We start from the raw sequence: 16552 nt of genomic DNA on the forward strand, positions 1-16552 counted from the left end.
GCCTCCACTGGAACCCAACCATTCCCCCATCATTAGCACATCAGGGCCAAACGCCTCTCTGCAGTATCTCAAAGCCGACCACCCACCCCCGGGCTCAGCCCCAACCCACACCTTCCCTCAGTAACACTTCCTCACACCAAGTAAGTTGCTGGCCTCTGTGCCTTTTGTCCTGCAGCTCCTCACGACTGGGACACCTGCCTTCCCAGTGGGGATGGGGGTGAGGGGAGGCGGGAAGGCAGAGGCAATACGCGAGGACAATCCTTCCTGGACGGCCTCCCTCTGTGCACTCAGTAACCCAGTCACTCAACAATTACTGAGTACCTAGCACGCACTAGCTAAGTTCTGCAGGGGTATAAACAGAAAGAAGGAAGGCAACCTGGCCCTCAAGAAGCTTACAGCTAGTAGGCCTACAAACCATGTACAACCACTGCAGCACCCAGAAACCAACCTAAGAGTGACAGCAGTTACAGTGAGCTATGGGGGTGGGGTAAGGGATGCCACCTCCAAGGGGGGGAAACAGGGCTGCCTGGTGAGGCTGTCCAGAGCCAGACTTTGTGGGTGGCAAAGGCTTCGCACACGGTGATGTGTGAGAGCGTTCCAGGGGGCTGACAGCACAGGCAAAGGCCCAGCGGCAGGAAGGGCTGGCCAGGTTGATAGCAGGGAAAGAGGTGGGGCCAGCTACCAGCTGCCCCTCCTGTCCTTACCTGGAGGAAGATGGCAGGGCTGCGTGTTACAGGGCTCCACATCCGCAGGCCTGGATGGCTGCAGGCTCCCACAGTGGCCGAGCGGGCCAATGGCGCAGACCACCTGGCGCCTCCGAGTGCCCGAGCTGCAGCTCTTGGAGCACTGGGGCCCCCCGGGGTGGGAGTGGGGAGAGAGAACAAGCCCGCAAAGGGAGAGAGACCCTGAGACTGGGTGGGGGGGTACCCATAAGGCAGGGGGAAGGGGGAAGGGGGAAGGTGCCTGGTACTGCGTGTCAGACCCAAGGACAGGCACATGAGCAGCCTCCGGTCAGAGACCCAAGGGACCGGGATTGGGCAGCAGGTATGGGTGGGGGGAAGTACTCACTAGACCCCAGGCGCCTACGTGCCAGGCCTGGTCACTGAGGGGGGGACAGCTCTCCTGCACACAGGGCTCAGTGAGGGGGGGACGGTCCTCCAAGGAGCACGCTGTGGCGTGGAGCAGAGACCCCTCGTCACCCCGGCAGGTGACAGTCCGCCTCCGGACCCCGGCGCCACAGCTGACAGAGCACTGTAAGGACCGGGCTGTCAGCACGAGCTGGTCCTCGCCCAGCTGGAGTCCCACCAGCCTGGCCCAGAGGGCAGACAGCACCCTGCTGCCCCATGCCCAGTTCCCAGGCCCAGAGAGGCCGAGTCATCCCCCTGCGGTTACACAGCCTGAACCATGGCTGCAGATACCAAGCTGAGGTGCGTTTTCCACATTCCTTCATTTGCAACTGCAACATAGGTAGGTGCCAGAAGCAGTGACCAGCAGCCCCAGCTTCTCCCTGGCCCCCAAACAACGTGCCCGGCTTCTTCTTTCCCACCCGGCCTGGGACCCTAGAGAAGGAGGAAGAACACGGGAGCAGGAATCCAGGCCCTCGCTCTAGTCCCAGCCTTGGCCACTGCTTCCAAGACCACGTGGCAGGTCACTTTACTCCCAGGATCTGTCTGCCGGAGGCGGAGGACAAGCCTCCCAGCCCTGCCCTGCTACTGCCCAGGCCCAAGACCCAGCTCCTGACTTCCGCCCCTCCTAGCAAGGCCCGGGCCTCACCTCGCCCCAGGGCTCTGCGCTCCAGGCTGTGCAGCGCTGCAGGTTACAGGCCTGTGTGGTAGGGGGCTTCTCAGGCAGGGCCGCACACTCGGTGTCCTCAGCAGCCTCCTGGACACCGGGGCCATCAGACGAGACACAGTAGACGGTGCGGGACTGGGAGCCGCCCTCACAGGAGGCCGAGCAGGGAGTCCAGGGCCCCGTCTTCCAGCTGGCAGGGAGCAGGAAGGCGGTGAGGCTGGCCCTGCAGCAGGCGCCAAGGTCCAGGCCCAAGGGGGCACAGGAGCGGAGTGGGGAACCCCCACCCAGCCCATTCTCTGAGCATCAGGCAGTGCATGTGAGGGGCAAAGAGCCCTGCGCAAAGGCCAAGGTCCGGCCCTGCTCACCCATTCCCACCACTGTGCACTGGTCCCTAAAAACACGGAGCCTGGCCGCCTCCCTCTCAGAGTTCCTGTCCTCACCTGCATCCCCCACTTCCTCCTCCTCACCAGGTCAGCCATCACCCCCAGCCAGACTCCATCCCCTCTGGGGCTGAACTTAGTGGGGAGCATCTCCCGGAGGGGCTGTGCTCACCCAAGTGGGGAGTGGCCCTTCCTGGCTGTGGGGCCCAAGGACCTAGAAGAAAGGGCCAGCCCACATGCAAAGCCACACCCACCACCATCCCAAGAGACCAGCTGCCACCAAGGCCACAGGGAGGAAGGACTGCACAGCCCTGCGGGGAGCCTGTGGCCCAGGAGCACCTGTTCCTGCACACACGCTGGGCCCCAGTGGGGGCCACACTCTGGGCCGGTGCAGGTAAGAGGTCCCTTGTGCACAAGCACAGGCACTGCCAATGCCCTCAGTCCCCTTGGCCCGAGCCCTGGCCCACTCCTTGGCATCTGCCAAGTCCCCTGCCAGCTCAGACAAACGGGGCCTCCGATACCCCGCCAACCCTCCCGCCGCCAGCCTGGACATTCTGGGCACTGTGTGGGCTCAGGATGGCGGACGGAATAGCCTGGGGTCTCATGCTCAGGACCCCCCACTGTCCCTGCCTGGCTGAGGGCTGGCTGCTCCCCCTCTGGCCACAGCTCTGAGGAGCCCCTCAACCTCCTTCTTTGCTCAACGTCTAAAGCGGCTGAAGGACCCCACTCCCTTCCCACCTAAGAGCTTGGATCCCGCAGGGGCCAAGGGGGCCAGCAGGGCCTCACCGCTTGGTGTGTGGGCAGGGCTGAGGGCTGCAGGGGCGGCGGTCAGCCGGCCGCAGCTGGTGCCGGCACAGGTGTTCGGGGTAGACCTCGTTGTCGATGGTGCAGAACACGGGGCGGGTCTGCTGACCTGCAGAGGCCCGGCCGTAGCAGGCAACCAGTCAGCCCAGACTCGCCAAATGCATTCTCTGGGCCAGGCACCCTTCCGGACATATCCCAAGCGTCGCCTTGATTAAGCCTCAAATGACCCCCTGGGGTAGGCTGCCATCACCATCCTCAATTTACGGATGAGGAAACTGAGGTTCAGAGACTTGTATCTGTGGGCGATGGAGCCCCGCTCTGACACCTGACCACTAGCTCCAGGCCCAGGCTCCACTGACAATGGAATACTGTCTCCTGTGAGATGCCACTGCCTCGGGGAAGCCCTCTGGTTCTCTTAGGTTGGGTGGGGGCCCTTCCTCGAGTCTCCTGATCTCTGGGTTTCCCCCAGGTGACCCCCCCATGACGTGAAGCTGTCTCCTCTACTTGTCCACCTCGCACCCACAGCTGGAGCGCCCGGAAGAGAGAGCCAAGCCCCGCGTGCAGCCGCGCCCCCTGACCGGGGCCCTGCCCTCACCTCCACCACACGTGGCGCTGCAGTCGCCCCACGAGCCGTGGCTCCAGCTGAAGCCGGGCCGGGGGGCGCTCAGGGGCAGGTGGTACTCGAAGCGCACGCCAGGGTTGGGCTCCTGGCTGATGAGCTGTGCAGGAGGGTCCCCACTGAGGCCTGATGCCAGGGGGCCGTGCCCGCCCAGCCCACAGCCCTCCTGCTGGCCGCCCCCTCACCTCGATGATCAGGGGCTCCGAGGTGGGGCCGCGGGCGTGGAGCCGCTCGGGCGCCAGGTCCCCCTCAGTTCCCCGTTCATAGTGCAGGATGGTGCTGGCCACAGGCAGGGCCCGGGCGCCCTCGATGGTCCAGTGCCCGTTGAGGTAGTATTCACCACGGACGCTCTTCACCGCTGTGCGGGGCGAGCACCCAGGTCAGCTGACCTGGCAGGACCCACCCCCCTGCCCCAGACCCAAAACTTTCCTCACCCAGGAAATTCCTGCTGGCAGCCGCCTCCTCAATGCGGATGCTGGTGGCCCCCACGGGAACTATGAGGATCTGGTTGTAGCCTGAGGGGACAGAGATGCTCCGGGACCACTCGGCCACAGGGAGGAGGTGGCCCTGAGGATGCTACGTGCCCAGCAGCACAGGTGGGGTCAGGGAAGGGCAAGGAGGACACAGGCAGGGCGGGGTGCTTGGGAAAGAGTGTTCCTGAGGAGCAGACAGCCTTCCAAAGCCCAGAGGGGCGGGCAGGCTCCAGCACCCATACTGACCGGGAGGGGAGGGGGCAGATGGGGACAGTGGGGGAAGGGATGAGGAGGCATCCGGCCACTGGATAAGGGGGCAGAGACCCTAGTGTGAGCCCACAGGCTCCTGGACAAGGGTTTGGCCTCCACCCCAAGGCAGGACCTCAGGGCTTTCATGACCTGAGTGCCAGATCAGACCCACTAAGTGCCATGAGAGCAACTCAGCCAGTGAGGGAGACAGGCCAGGAAGGAGCAGGTAACAGACCCTTCTCTCAACTGTCTGTGGACCCCGGGAGGAGCCCCACCTCTGCTGAGGTCATTGGCATCAAAGACGCCTGTGACGGGGTAGCAGGTCGTGCCATCACCGCCACACTGCAGACACTCGTCCTCCTGCTTCGACGAGTCCAGGTTGTAGTCACAGCCGACAACCTGCCAGGCAGAGATGAGGGGAGATGGGAGAGACCAGAGTGAGTCACGGTCACACCAGGACTTGAACCCTGGCCACATAGCCAGGTCCAGGAGGTGCAGTAACCATTCACTAGCCATGGGGGCCGAGTAAACCTTGAATCTGGCCTGTGGCTGACAATCCACCTCTTCTGCCTGCTCGGCACCCGTGTCCCCTTCTCTGGCAATAGCACCTCATCTTCCTCCCTCTGTGGGAGCCGCCTCTCTCCCACAGAGTTTGCATACAGTCCCCCAACAGTGGCTTCGGGCCAATCAGCGGGTTGTATGCCTTGCTCAAAGCTCACAGGGGGAGCCCCAGGCCAGGACAAGCCAAAGGCAACCCCGGGTTGCTGGAACTCCTGGGAATAGGGCGCCCTGTCCCAGGGAGTTGCCAGGCTGGGACAACTGAAGCCTGGGCTGCTGGGCCATCTTCACACCTCATCAGAAGAACCTGTCTGCCCCTAAGCTGACCAAAGAGACAAGGAGAGAGGTGCTTCCAGCAACGTCATTCAGGCACCTGCAGCCAGCCCCTCCCTCAGTGGCATCTTTTTCCTTAAGTCAGTTTTAGTTGGGTTTCTATTACTTGCCCATGAGCTACAACTACTGAGGCCACATGCCACAACTACTGAAGCCCGTGCGCCTAGATCCCATGCTCCACAACAAGAGAAGCCACCGCAGTCAGAAGCCTGTGCACCTCAACGAGGAGTAGCCGCCGCTCGCCACTAGAGAAAGCCCGCGCCCAGCAACAAAGACCCAACACAGCCAAAAACAAATAAATAAAATACATAAATTTTTAAAAAAAGAAGAAATACACTGGCAAATGTATTAGAATATTTATGTCTGGAAGATTTGAGGATACAGGAGAGAAGGCTACAGGGACATTGTCTTCAAGTATCTGAAAATAGGAGGAAATCCAGGGGTGGGAGAGGGGAATGGAAAGAATTAAGAATAATGGGGATTCCCTGGTGGCGCAGTGGTTGAGAAAATGCCTGCTAATGCAGGGGACACGGGTTCAAGCCCTGGTCTGGGAAGATCCCACATGCCACCGAGCAACTAGGCCCGTGAGCCACAACTGCTGAGCCTGTGCGTCTGAAGCCTGTGCTCCTCAACAAGAGAGGCCGCGATAGTGAGAGGCCCACGCACCGCGATGAAGAGTGGCCCCCGCTTGCCACAACTAGAGAAAGCCCTCGCACAGAAATGAAGACCCAACACAGCCATAAATAAATTAATTAATTAAAAAAAATAACGGAAGAGAGGTTCATTTAGTATAATTGTGAGCAGCTGTGAAGAGCAGCGTGGAAACAAAATTACCGGGAAGAGGTGGTAGCCTCAGCATTCACAGTGCCACCCACAGGGCTCCTCTTACTGTGGGGCTAGAGTTTTCAAAGGGCAAAGGTAAGAAGGTCACAGGGCATCTGCGATGCAAGGCACCTTAGAAGCTAGTCTTGAGAAGACGTCAAAGTCATGAGAGCCCCTGGCCTGCTGGTGCGGGGCTGGGTGACGTCTGCAACAGGCCTCAAGCCATCTGGTGGGGGTGGGGGCATAACTCACCCGGCAGCTGCCATCCACGCAGATGTCCCGTTTGCCAGGCTCGCAGGGTGTCCCGTCGATGACGGCCTCCCTGTGCTTGTAGTAGAAGCTCTCCCCCTTGGGAATGCAGTTCAGTTCACATTTGTTTGGGGCTGTGGCGAACAAGAGGGGAAAGCTGAGAGGCTGAGCGAGGTTCAAGGCCTGTCCTAGCAACAGCGAAGTGTAGGCAGGAGCCAGAAGCACGCGCGCCCACGACTGGGAGGGGCCCACAGCACCATACATACTCCCAGTGGCTCAGAATCCCACCCCCAACCCAGGGAGAAGGGATGCTCTCCCCGAAACCGCTGCATCTCTGGGAATCCCTGGGAATCAAGTCGAAGAAAAATCCCAGAATAAGGAAAAAGCTAGACATTTGAAGAGGTCTATCCCAGCCTTATTATTTATAATAGTCCAAGTTTTAACAATCAGCTACTCTATTATCTATCACTAGAATATTATGCATGTTGACTGTGCTATTAAAAACTATGATTATGAAGGCCAGACAGTAATGTGGGAAGACGCTTATAACAGAGTGCAAAGTGATTCTATGTAATAACTACAAATATGTAAACAGAGAGAGAATAATGTGAAAAGGGCTAGCATGAAATGCTAGCCGGGATCCTATGAAAGAGATAGGGTTACGGTTTTTTTCTTGTTTCAATTTTTATATTTATCTAAATATTATATACACATTGTTTAAACAGCCCAGAAGTGCTAACAGGATTGTAATCACCTCCACCCAAAGAAGGCATCCCTCAACAACCCTTTTTAAACTTTCCTCTGTGTTCTAATTTTTCTATAACATGTATTTAAATTATTTTCAACATACCCTCAACCTTAGGATCCAGGAGGAGCAATGAATGCAAACCACCCCACTGGGGCCACCCCCGCCTCTGGCCAAGACCCCTTCCCCACCCCAGAGCACACACAGCTCTGTTTACTGATTTGGAACCCCGAGTGCCACAGAGTTTCCAGGAGTCATCCACAGTGAGCAGTGAAAACTACTACTCAGAAGGATTATCCTAAGGTATGTCCTGACTCATCTAAAATGTTTTAAGTACACATGTTAGTGTTTTTTGTTTGTTTTCTTGAACTGTATTGCTCTAAAAATTAATGACCTACATCTTCCTCAGATTTACCCAGAGCCGGGTTCCGGCCCCAGAGACTCTGAGTAAACGAGCTCTTGCCACATCAAGCCCCCTGCAGCCCAGCCTGCAGTTTGCACAAACTCGGGCACAGACTCCACTCGCCACCTCGCACCCCACCCCCTGCCTGGCCCCCCACCATGCCTCCTGCCACGTGAGGAATGCTTCCGGAGCAGGCCAAACAAAAGAAGTCTCAAAACGTCAGAGGCTTGGCCAAGGCTTTGTTTGAAAACGTACGTACAGAGGGGAAAAGGATGGAAAAACCTCAAAACGACCACCACTGTTGTGCCCTGCTGGGGGTACTGGAGGTTTCTCTTTAAATGTATTTGACAACGTGTCTATAATATGGTAATGAGAACTGAGAAATGCAGTCAGTGTAGCAAAGAGATCCCCCAAAGATGGGGCCCAGCATAGGGCAACGCAGGGAGGGGCAGCAGTCGGAGGGACTCGCGCACTTACCGCCGTAGTACGGCAGCCACTTGTACCGCCGCCCCTGGAACTCCTGGCCGTCGAACTCGGCGCACTGCTCCGCCCTGAAGTCGCGGGCCCCGTCGGGACAGCTCTGCGGGGCGAAGGGGACAAGGGAAGGGGCTCGTGGGTCCACCACTGGGGTCTGCCGCCCGGTTAGCCCCGGGGAGGTGGGGTCCTGTCCCCCCAACCCCCGCTGTAGCTTCGGGGAGGTGGAGTCGGGTCCCCAGGGTTCCCGTGAGCCCGCTCTAGGGGCCTTGGGCTGCCCGGGCGAAGCTATCATTTCAGGGTGGGTGAGGAAGGGGTTGCTGTGCACCGACAGGAGGGCCCCCGAGGGCTAGGATGTCAGCCGAGCAGGGCGTCCGGGAAGCTGTCCCCCACCCCCGGGGGTTTTACCTTACCTCAGGGCGGCAAGAGCGGTGGCTCCGGGAGGGGCCCACGCAGCCGGAGCCCCCATCTCTCCTGCAGGGCGAGAGCGCTGGGAAGACCCGAACCCCCATGACCCAACACCCCGCCCCCTCCTGGGGCTCCCCCGCCAGGACCCCAGCTTCGGTGGCGCCACCTGGTGGGCACCACCGGGCCCGAGGGGTGGCAAGGAGAGGAGGGGTGCGGCCTCACACATAAATCCCTTTAGGTAGGTTTAATCAGCCCTCTGTTTATACCTGGGAGAAGCCAGACCCAGAAGTCTAACTACCCCGGAGTTTGTCTAACTTGGGGCCTCTCTGCCTCTTAAAGCAAATTCCCAGAGAAGCCTCAAATTCTGCCCTTGGAGACACAATAAGATATAATACTTACCCACTTGGTAAGGTTATTCTGCCACTTAAGGAGTAAATGAGGATAAGGCACTTATAGTAATGTCTTATCTCTCTCCCTCTTCACGCAAAGTTTTCAGGAACAGGTAAACCCACTGACAGGCAGGGTGTCATCACCCCTTCTTTTGCACCCTATAGTACCTATCAGAGTGCAGAGCACAGAGCAGGTGCTTACTAAGTCACTTAGAGCGAAAAACATCTATACTTGACAAAGAGGCTGACAGTAGAGAAACCACACAGGTTAAACTGTTGGAGATTATTCATTAATTCAACAAGAATTCACTGCATCTGCCAGGCACTGCATGAGGATCTAGAGACTCGGGGTGGATGAAGCAGGAATGGCTCCAGCCCCCTGAAATAAGGTTGTTGTTGCAGTCAGAGTGTAAGGACGTGGAAATGACTCAATTTCAAATTCTCCACTAACGCTGCTCCCAGCACAAATCCATTACGTCGTAGGTCCTGCCCCTGTGGCCTGGCACTGGCCCGGGACACCTAGCCCAAGACCAGCTGCTCCCTCACGCCTGCCCTCTTTTTACAAACTGGCCCATTCCCGCCTTCCTACCTCTGGGAGTAGCAGGGGCGCTCCCGGAAGCTGACGCCCCCTCCACAGGTCCGGCTGCAAGGGCTCCAGCTGCCCCAGGAGCTCCAGGTGTCACTCTGCCGCCTCACCCTGGGAGCCTGCGGGAGGAGACACTCAGGAGGGGACTCAGCACTCGGAGCCCCACAGGGTGCTCAGGGCTCCCCCAGGGCCCCCTGTCTCAAAACACCCCCTCCCCTGCAAAGAACCTGAAATCTTGTCTCTTAGTGCCAAGCCTTCAGGACGGCAGCACCACCAGGCACCCGGACATACTCATTTGTGGAACTGGCCAGCTGTCACCATAAGGAGCTGGGAGCCGGCCTTCTCATCCGTCAACGCCACCTCCACCAGCCGCCCCTACTTGCCAAGTACAGCGGGCAAGCCGCCAAGCTGGGGGCAGAGATCTCTCCCCTGACTGTGATATCCCCTGGCTGGGAAGAGCCTGGTTTGAGAATCAAGATGTCTGCAAACATTCCCTTGAATGGAAGCCCACGGATCAGCAAAGCATGCCCTTCCAGGAGGGAGATACAAAAGGGCAGGAAGAACAGCGTGTCATCAGGCAGACAGGGCTCCACCTGTGCGGGGAATGTTGCCCACGGGCAGCGCCATGTTTTTGTAGCTCTGGCCTATTAGAATAAGAACTTAATCTAATCGTGCGTGCGTGCATGGTTGGAGTGGGGGCTGTGGTTTCTTCCTGCCGATCTGTGGCAGGGACTCCCAGGACTTTCCTAATATCCATCCTCCCCTTCTCCTATTAAGAGAACCCTTGACTCTTAGCTGGATACCTGGCTGCCTCCACCCCAAAATTCATTTCCCAGATTTCCTGCAGCTAACCACAGCTATATCACTAAATTCTTGTCAGTGAGATGTACATAAAAGTGTTGGGTAGCAGCCTCCAGTACAGGCATACCTCAGAGATATTGTACGTTTGGTTCCAGAACACCGGTATAGAACAAATATGGTGAAAAAGCAAATCACACAAATATGGGGATTTCCCAGTGCCTATAAAAGTTGTTTGCATTATACTGTAATCTATTAAGCGTTCTGTCTAAGAAAAAACAGAAACAAATGTATGCACCTCAATTTAAAGTACTTGGGGCTTCCCTGGTGGTGCAGTGGTTAAGAATCTGCCTGCCAGTGCAGGGGACACGGGTTCGATTTCCGGTCCAGGAAGATCCCACATGCTGCAGAGCAGCTAAGCCCGTGCACCACAACTACTGAGCCTGTGCTCTAGAGCCCGAGAGCCACAACTACTGAGCCCGTGCCACAACAAATGAAGCCCGTGCCCCTAGAGCCCATGATCCACAACAAGAGAAGCCAACGCAATGAGAAGCCTGCGCACCGCCATGAAGAGTAGCCCCCGCTCGCCGCATCTAGAGAAAGCCCACACGCAGCAACAAAGACCCAACACAGCCAAAAAAATAAAATCATTTATTTTTAAAAAGTACTTTATTGCTAAAAAATGCTAACCATCATCTGAACTTGCAGAAAGTTGTAATCTTTTTGCAACAGTAACAAAGATCACTGATCATAGATAACTAACAAGTATAATGATGATGAAAAATTTGAAATATTATGAGAATTACCAAAATGTGACACAGAGACACAAACTGAGCAAATGCTGTTGGAAAAACGGCACCGACAGACTTGCTCGACACAGAGTTGCCACAAACCCTCAATCGGTAAAAAATGCAGTATCTACAAATGCAATAAAATAAGGTGTCCCTAAGAGATAGCTTGCATGTGCATTTGCCCTTTTTCTTCTTCCTCCTGTATTCCTTCCTGCTATTTGGAAATCAGATGTGATGGCTGGAGTTGGAGCAGCCTTCTAAACTATAAGGTAATTTGGGAATGGAGGCTTCACATAGTGAAGCAAAGATAGAAGAATCTGGAGCCTGGAGGATGTGGTGAGACAGAACATCCCTAGACTTCTGACCTCTGGGTGTTTATTTGAAAGAGGGATCAAGTCTTTCTTGTGGAAGGACTGTTATTTGGGACTCTGTAACAGGAAAATAATCCTAATAGATACAGTTTCCCACCCGAAAGATCGGACACCCTGCAGCTGGCATCAGAAGCCCACATGCTACACACATATTCTCTCATTCACTCCTCAGAACAACCTGACGGACCCCGGTGCATGGAGAAAAGAGAGGCAGAGAGAGAGGGAGGCACGTAGGAACAGGTGGACACAATAGCAGGTTGTCTCCACTCAAGGCCTCTGCTCTTTCACCAGGTTCCCACCGACCTCACCTGGAGAACCAACGCCGACACTAGCCGAGGCCTAAGGAGCTGGAGAAGTGTTGGACTTGATTTCTTGCTAGGAGGCAAAAGGTGGACTGGAAATATGTCCCGTTTGCTGGAAGGGGACTTTATTTTAGGGCATCACGACATAAGAATCTCTAGGGGAAAGAAATCCCTGCCATTTTCCAGAGGAAGAATTCAAGTCCTAATGTGGAAAAGCAAACTCTTCCTCCCGTCGCGAGCCACCCGCCGGGTGAGGATGGAGGTTCTAGCGCCTCGGTGCCAAACATCAGGTTTTCCTTGTTTTATAATAAAACCAGAACCCTGAATCAAAACAACTCACACATGCAATGAACCACGTACAAAACCAAGAAGGAAGGGCCAGCCAGACCAAAGGTCTGAGCTTTCACACCTCAAATCATTTACCCTTCAGTTCTAACTGGGCCAAAATCGCCAAGCCTCCAAAAACCAGCGAACCAGAATAAAAAAGTGTTCTATGAAATTTAAACTAAAATTTACTTGGATCCGTTCCCATTTTAAAGGGGAAGATATTGAGTGTCGGGGTTGGAGGGTGACTTTCCAGGGACCACAAGCACCTCCACTCCAGACTCATCACTACAAAATAAGAATTCTGGAAGCGGCCCACAAGAACTGCTGCTTTCTCATCCTGCCACCTCCGCCTGGCTACTAATTACCTCTGACCAAGTCCTGTTTGGATGTCAGTCTCACTCCTGAAGAACAAGACGGAGCCTCCCCAGTCTACCCTTCCCTGCGACTGGGCTGGGCTTACCGGCGTGGGCAAGGCAACAAGGGGCACCCCTGCCACCCAGCCACCTTGGGCCTTCAGGATGGGGTGGGGGAGGACTCACCTGAATACAGGACCCCTTAAGTACCAAGCCTTACAAACATCCCCTTGCCCCCGAGCCCAGCACCCGTGAAGCAGGCATCCTAGAGCCAGGCCCTGTCCTGTACTTCAGTTTCTCTGACAAAAAGAAAGCAGTCAGCCAGCAGCATCACAGACACATCTTGTTTCTCTATAATTACCCAAACCATGAGCCGCATGGTGGTGTGAAGCCAGAATGAGCTGCTCCAGTCCACCCTCACCATGGGCCTGTCCTCACCTGCCCCGACACTCTCAGCACCCCACCAGCTCCTCCTCCAACCCCCACCTGGGCAACTCAGGAGCCCCCTTTCCTGCTGCACTGTTCCCAGGGGATCAGCTGCCCGACGTGCATGGGTGAGGGTGGGAGTGGGAACAGAGGCAGAGGCGAGGAGATTGGAAGTCCCCCTCGTGAAGCCTCCCCCCGACCAGCCTGGGGTTGGGGGCGGCAAGGGGCGTGGTGCTTTATCCCTCCGTAATCAGCTACTCACACTGCTCAGGCTGACCCCTGTCAGCACTGAGAATGATCCCATGAAGTTCTGGGGGTCAGGTGAGGAAGTCCTGGCCTCAGCTAGAACCGGCCCGGGCCATGGGGCAGGGGGCTGCACCCAGTTAAAACCAGCCTGAGCCACACCCTCACCCAGACAGTGCAGGGGGTGTGGAGAGTTTTCAGCCCCAGCTATCCAGGTGTCTCTAAGGGAGAGAGCACCAAAGAGGACCCAGGTTGCTATGGATACCTTGACTCACTTCACCTGCATGCAACCTGTGGGTGGGTGTTATTATCCCCCTGCCCCCGCCCCCATTAAAGGAATCTAAGACCTGGTGATTTGCTTAGGGTCACAGCTGTTAGGAGGTGGCTCTGAGTTTCATCCTGGTGTCCTGACACTGTCACCATGCCCCACCCCCACCCTGAGCTCTGAGCTTCAGCCAGGCACTAGGATAAAGCCTGTGCCGAGGACCTCAGAGTGTGGCACTTAGGGAACAAGGACCATGGGGAGGCAAAGATGACCCGGGGATGCCAGAAGGTGGTGGAGAGGACATGAGCAAGGGGGCTTTAGCCCATTCTCTGCTCTGACTGTGGCCCATGCTAAATCCGTGGGGCTCTGGAGCAGTGCCCACTGCTGACGTCCATCCCTGCCTGCCCCTCTCGGCCCTGGTCGGAGGAGTCCTTCTCATCCTCCACTCACATTTCCACTGAGGCATCATTCCCCCTGCCCTCCTCAAGGCAGCAAACAGTTTGGGTCCTTTCTCAGGGGTCCTCCTGCTGGCCTCAGAGGGCTAGGTAGGGCTGTGGGTCTCCCCCTGCGGAGCGCCCTCCAGGGACAGGACAGAATCTGTGCCCTCCATCCTGTCAACGCAGGAGAAACTTGTCAGGAGCAGCCTCCAGGACCAAGCCCTGCTCTGCACAGTCCCTTCCCCAAAGATCGGTCCTGTGGTCTAGAAGATTCTCTGTACCTCCATAGAACCCAGGTGTGTTCTCCAGGGAGCCCTGTCCTTCGGGCTAATGAAACCACTACTGTGATCACCAGTTGACTTCCTGTGTCCACTTTCTAAATTTGCGCTAATGCGGTAGCCACCAACCGCATGAGTCTATTTAAATTCACATTAATCAAAATCAAATGAGATTCAGTTCCTCAGTTGCATTAGCCACGTTTCATGTGCTCAGTAACCACATGAACTGAGTGGTTATCTTATTGGACAGCACAGATGCAGAACATTTCCATCATCTCAGAAGGTTCTATCGGTCAGCCCTGCTCTAGATGCTAACCCCAAAGGCAGTGGGGAATGGCTGGCACCCCAAACCGCCCCACTGAGGAGCAGCTGAGTTTGGTCCCAGGCAGGTGGCAGACATCTGGTGGGATGGGCCACCTAGCCCTGCATCTTGTCTGGCGCCAGCACTGACCCCCTCTTCCTTCCACCGTGATATACCACCCGGACAGGACATTCCCAGCATTAGCAGTGCCCCCCAGCACCTTCTGAAGGGGGAGGGCGCTGGGACGTTGCCATTTCTGCAAACTGTGCCTCAAAGCCAGGAGGGAAGTTTCAAGGTCCCACCCCTCTTTGAAGGAGCTGGGGCCGAGGGTTCCCTTCTCCCACACCACCGTCCCCGTCGCCGACATTGGCCCTCTCCTGGGGATGGCGCCACTGCCGGGGGTGCTCCAGCCGTCGGGGACTCCGGCCCGCGGCCAAGCCCTCGCCCCCGCCTCCCCAGCAGGGTCCTCCCGGGGCGGGGCGGGGCAGGGTGGAGGGGAAGGGTCGAACTCACCGAGGACCCGGGCGCCTGGGGCAGCAGCAGAAGCGCGAGCAGCAGCAGCTGCATCTCGGCCTGGCCTGCGGGAGAGGCCAGGGTTGGAGCGCGTGGGCGGGACAAGGCGCCGCCCCACCCACCCCGAATCCCGCGCTCCCCGCGGTCCCCTGGGCCGGCGCGGCGCGGGTGGCCTGTCCTTCCTTCCCGGCTGCCCACAGGTGACCCGGACACCCGCAGAGGGACTGGTGGGGATGCCATGGGGCGCAGCGGAGCGGCCGTGCCACTCACGCGGTGAGGGAGGGAAGGCCCGTCTATAACTGGCTTCTAAAAGTTCAAGAGTAACTTCTCAGGGTTTCAGAGGGATGGAAAGAGGGCAATTAAAAATACTTCCTTAAAAACAAAGACAAGGGCTTCCCTGGTGGCACAGTGGTTGAGAGTCGGCCTGCCGATGCAGGAGACGCGGGTTCGTGCCCCGGTCCGCGAGAATCCCACATGCCGCAGAGCGGCTGGGCCTGTGAGCCATGGCCGCTGGGCCTGCGCGTCCGGAGTTTGTGCTCCGCAACGGGAGAGGCCACAATAGTGAGAGGCCCGCGTACAGCAAAAGAAAAAAAAAACAAAAAACTTCCTTGTTAAAAGACCGGGAGTTCAGAATCAAAGCAATCAGACTCACTGTTTTAATTCAGCAAGAGATTCTTTTTAAAAAGCCATTACAGCGCTTGTTTAAAAACTCGTTAAAAATGTTTTTTAAAGTCTCTGCAGGCACTTTTAAAACTCATCTTAAATGCTTTAAAAATATTAATTGTATCTTACTTTAAACCCAAGCCAGCATTTCTCTGTACTGGAGAAGCTCCACAAGCAGGTTCCCTAAGGGGTGTGTGTGTGTGCAGAGTGAGTGCAGTGTGTGCGTGTGTGTACAAAATGCCTGTGTGCACGCATATGTGTGCGAGTGCAGCAGGTACAGAGTGAGTGCAGTCTCGTGCATGTGTGCAGTAGGTGTGCAGGTGTGTACATGTCACTGTACTGGAGAATGACATACACAACGTACCCCTTTCAGTACAAAACATTAAACAAGTACTGGCTTGTATGCTTAAGTTTTAAAATCTGAAATTCTATCATTGTTCTCTTTAATTTTCTTAAGCATAAAATGATTGCAGTTTAGAAGAACAAAATAAAGCATACCTAAGCCAGGTTCAGCCAAATATAACCTGGCACATTTAACCATGCACATGCTCCGTTAATTTAGCACCAACTGTGATTCACGTAGGCATCATTTTCTCTGCAAACCGGAGGTCCACGCGGCTGGCGGGGTGAGGGCGGTGGCGTGCTGCCTCCCGCTCGCACCGCCGCGGTCCAGCCTCGCCTCTGCGGCCCCTCGTGTAAGAACCGCGCGCGGGAGGGGAAGCCGAGGTGCCCGGGGAGCCTTGTTCTCGGGCTAACGGCAAAGATGCTGCTTCTCTAAAGTAGAGACTGCCTTCAGGGGGCGGGGATGAGCCTAGCTTAAGAAAAGACGGCAGGAAGGACAGAAGAAAAGAACTTTATTTATAGTTGCTACTGGGAGCGGCGGACTCCGGCCGAGCGGGTCTGCGGCTCCGCGCGGGCTGTGCTGGGGGCCGGCGTCTAGGGTCCCCTCGCGCCATTCCCGGTCCCCACGCGAGGATCTCCCCCGCGCCCGCCCCGCGGGGGGAACGGGCCCCGTGCAGCCCCCGGGACGGAGAGGGGCGGCTTGCGACGTGAGGCGCGGGTCGGCGGCGCAGGGACCCGGGCTCGGGCGCTCCAGGCCCACAGCCGCAGCGGCACCGGGGAAGGGGGGCGCTCGGTCTCCGGAGACCCGCGCCGGAACGGCGTCCGACGTGGGGGAGGGCAGAGAAGGCGGGAGGGTTGG

General features: G+C 56.9%; 2 protein-coding genes across 2 annotated transcripts in view; one reads left to right on the forward strand and one right to left on the reverse strand.

The window, feature by feature from the left end:
* PAPLN (papilin, proteoglycan like sulfated glycoprotein) overlaps positions 1-15980 on the reverse strand; it is a 33744-nt gene extending 17764 nt beyond the window's left edge. The window contains exons 1-14 of the mRNA XM_024737866.1: positions 15850-15980; positions 14689-14753; positions 9287-9402; positions 8314-8374; positions 7904-8006; positions 6282-6412; positions 4592-4715; positions 4029-4109; positions 3780-3952; positions 3571-3694; positions 2958-3084; positions 1774-1981; positions 1069-1251; positions 705-846 (exon numbers count right to left, since the gene is read on the reverse strand). Coding sequence (XP_024593634.1) covers positions 705-846; positions 1069-1251; positions 1774-1981; positions 2958-3084; positions 3571-3694; positions 3780-3952; positions 4029-4109; positions 4592-4715; positions 6282-6412; positions 7904-8006; positions 8314-8374; positions 9287-9402; positions 14689-14753; positions 15850-15898 — 1687 coding nt within the window. The 5' untranslated portion in view covers positions 15899-15980. The remainder of the gene's footprint in view (positions 1-704; positions 847-1068; positions 1252-1773; positions 1982-2957; positions 3085-3570; positions 3695-3779; positions 3953-4028; positions 4110-4591; positions 4716-6281; positions 6413-7903; positions 8007-8313; positions 8375-9286; positions 9403-14688; positions 14754-15849) is intronic.
* Positions 15897-16552, forward strand: part of LOC112394856 (collagen alpha-1(I) chain-like) — a 1295-nt gene continuing 639 nt past the window's right edge. Inside the window, exons 1-3 of the mRNA XM_024737800.1 lie at positions 15897-15903; positions 15960-16108; positions 16167-16552. Coding sequence (XP_024593568.1) covers positions 15897-15903; positions 15960-16108; positions 16167-16552 — 542 coding nt within the window. The remainder of the gene's footprint in view (positions 15904-15959; positions 16109-16166) is intronic.

This window comes from Neophocaena asiaeorientalis, unplaced genomic scaffold (genome assembly GCF_003031525.2).
Source record: "Neophocaena asiaeorientalis asiaeorientalis breed wild unplaced genomic scaffold, Neophocaena_asiaeorientalis_V1.1 scaffold49, whole genome shotgun sequence".
Lineage (NCBI taxonomy): Eukaryota > Metazoa > Chordata > Mammalia > Artiodactyla > Phocoenidae > Neophocaena > Neophocaena asiaeorientalis.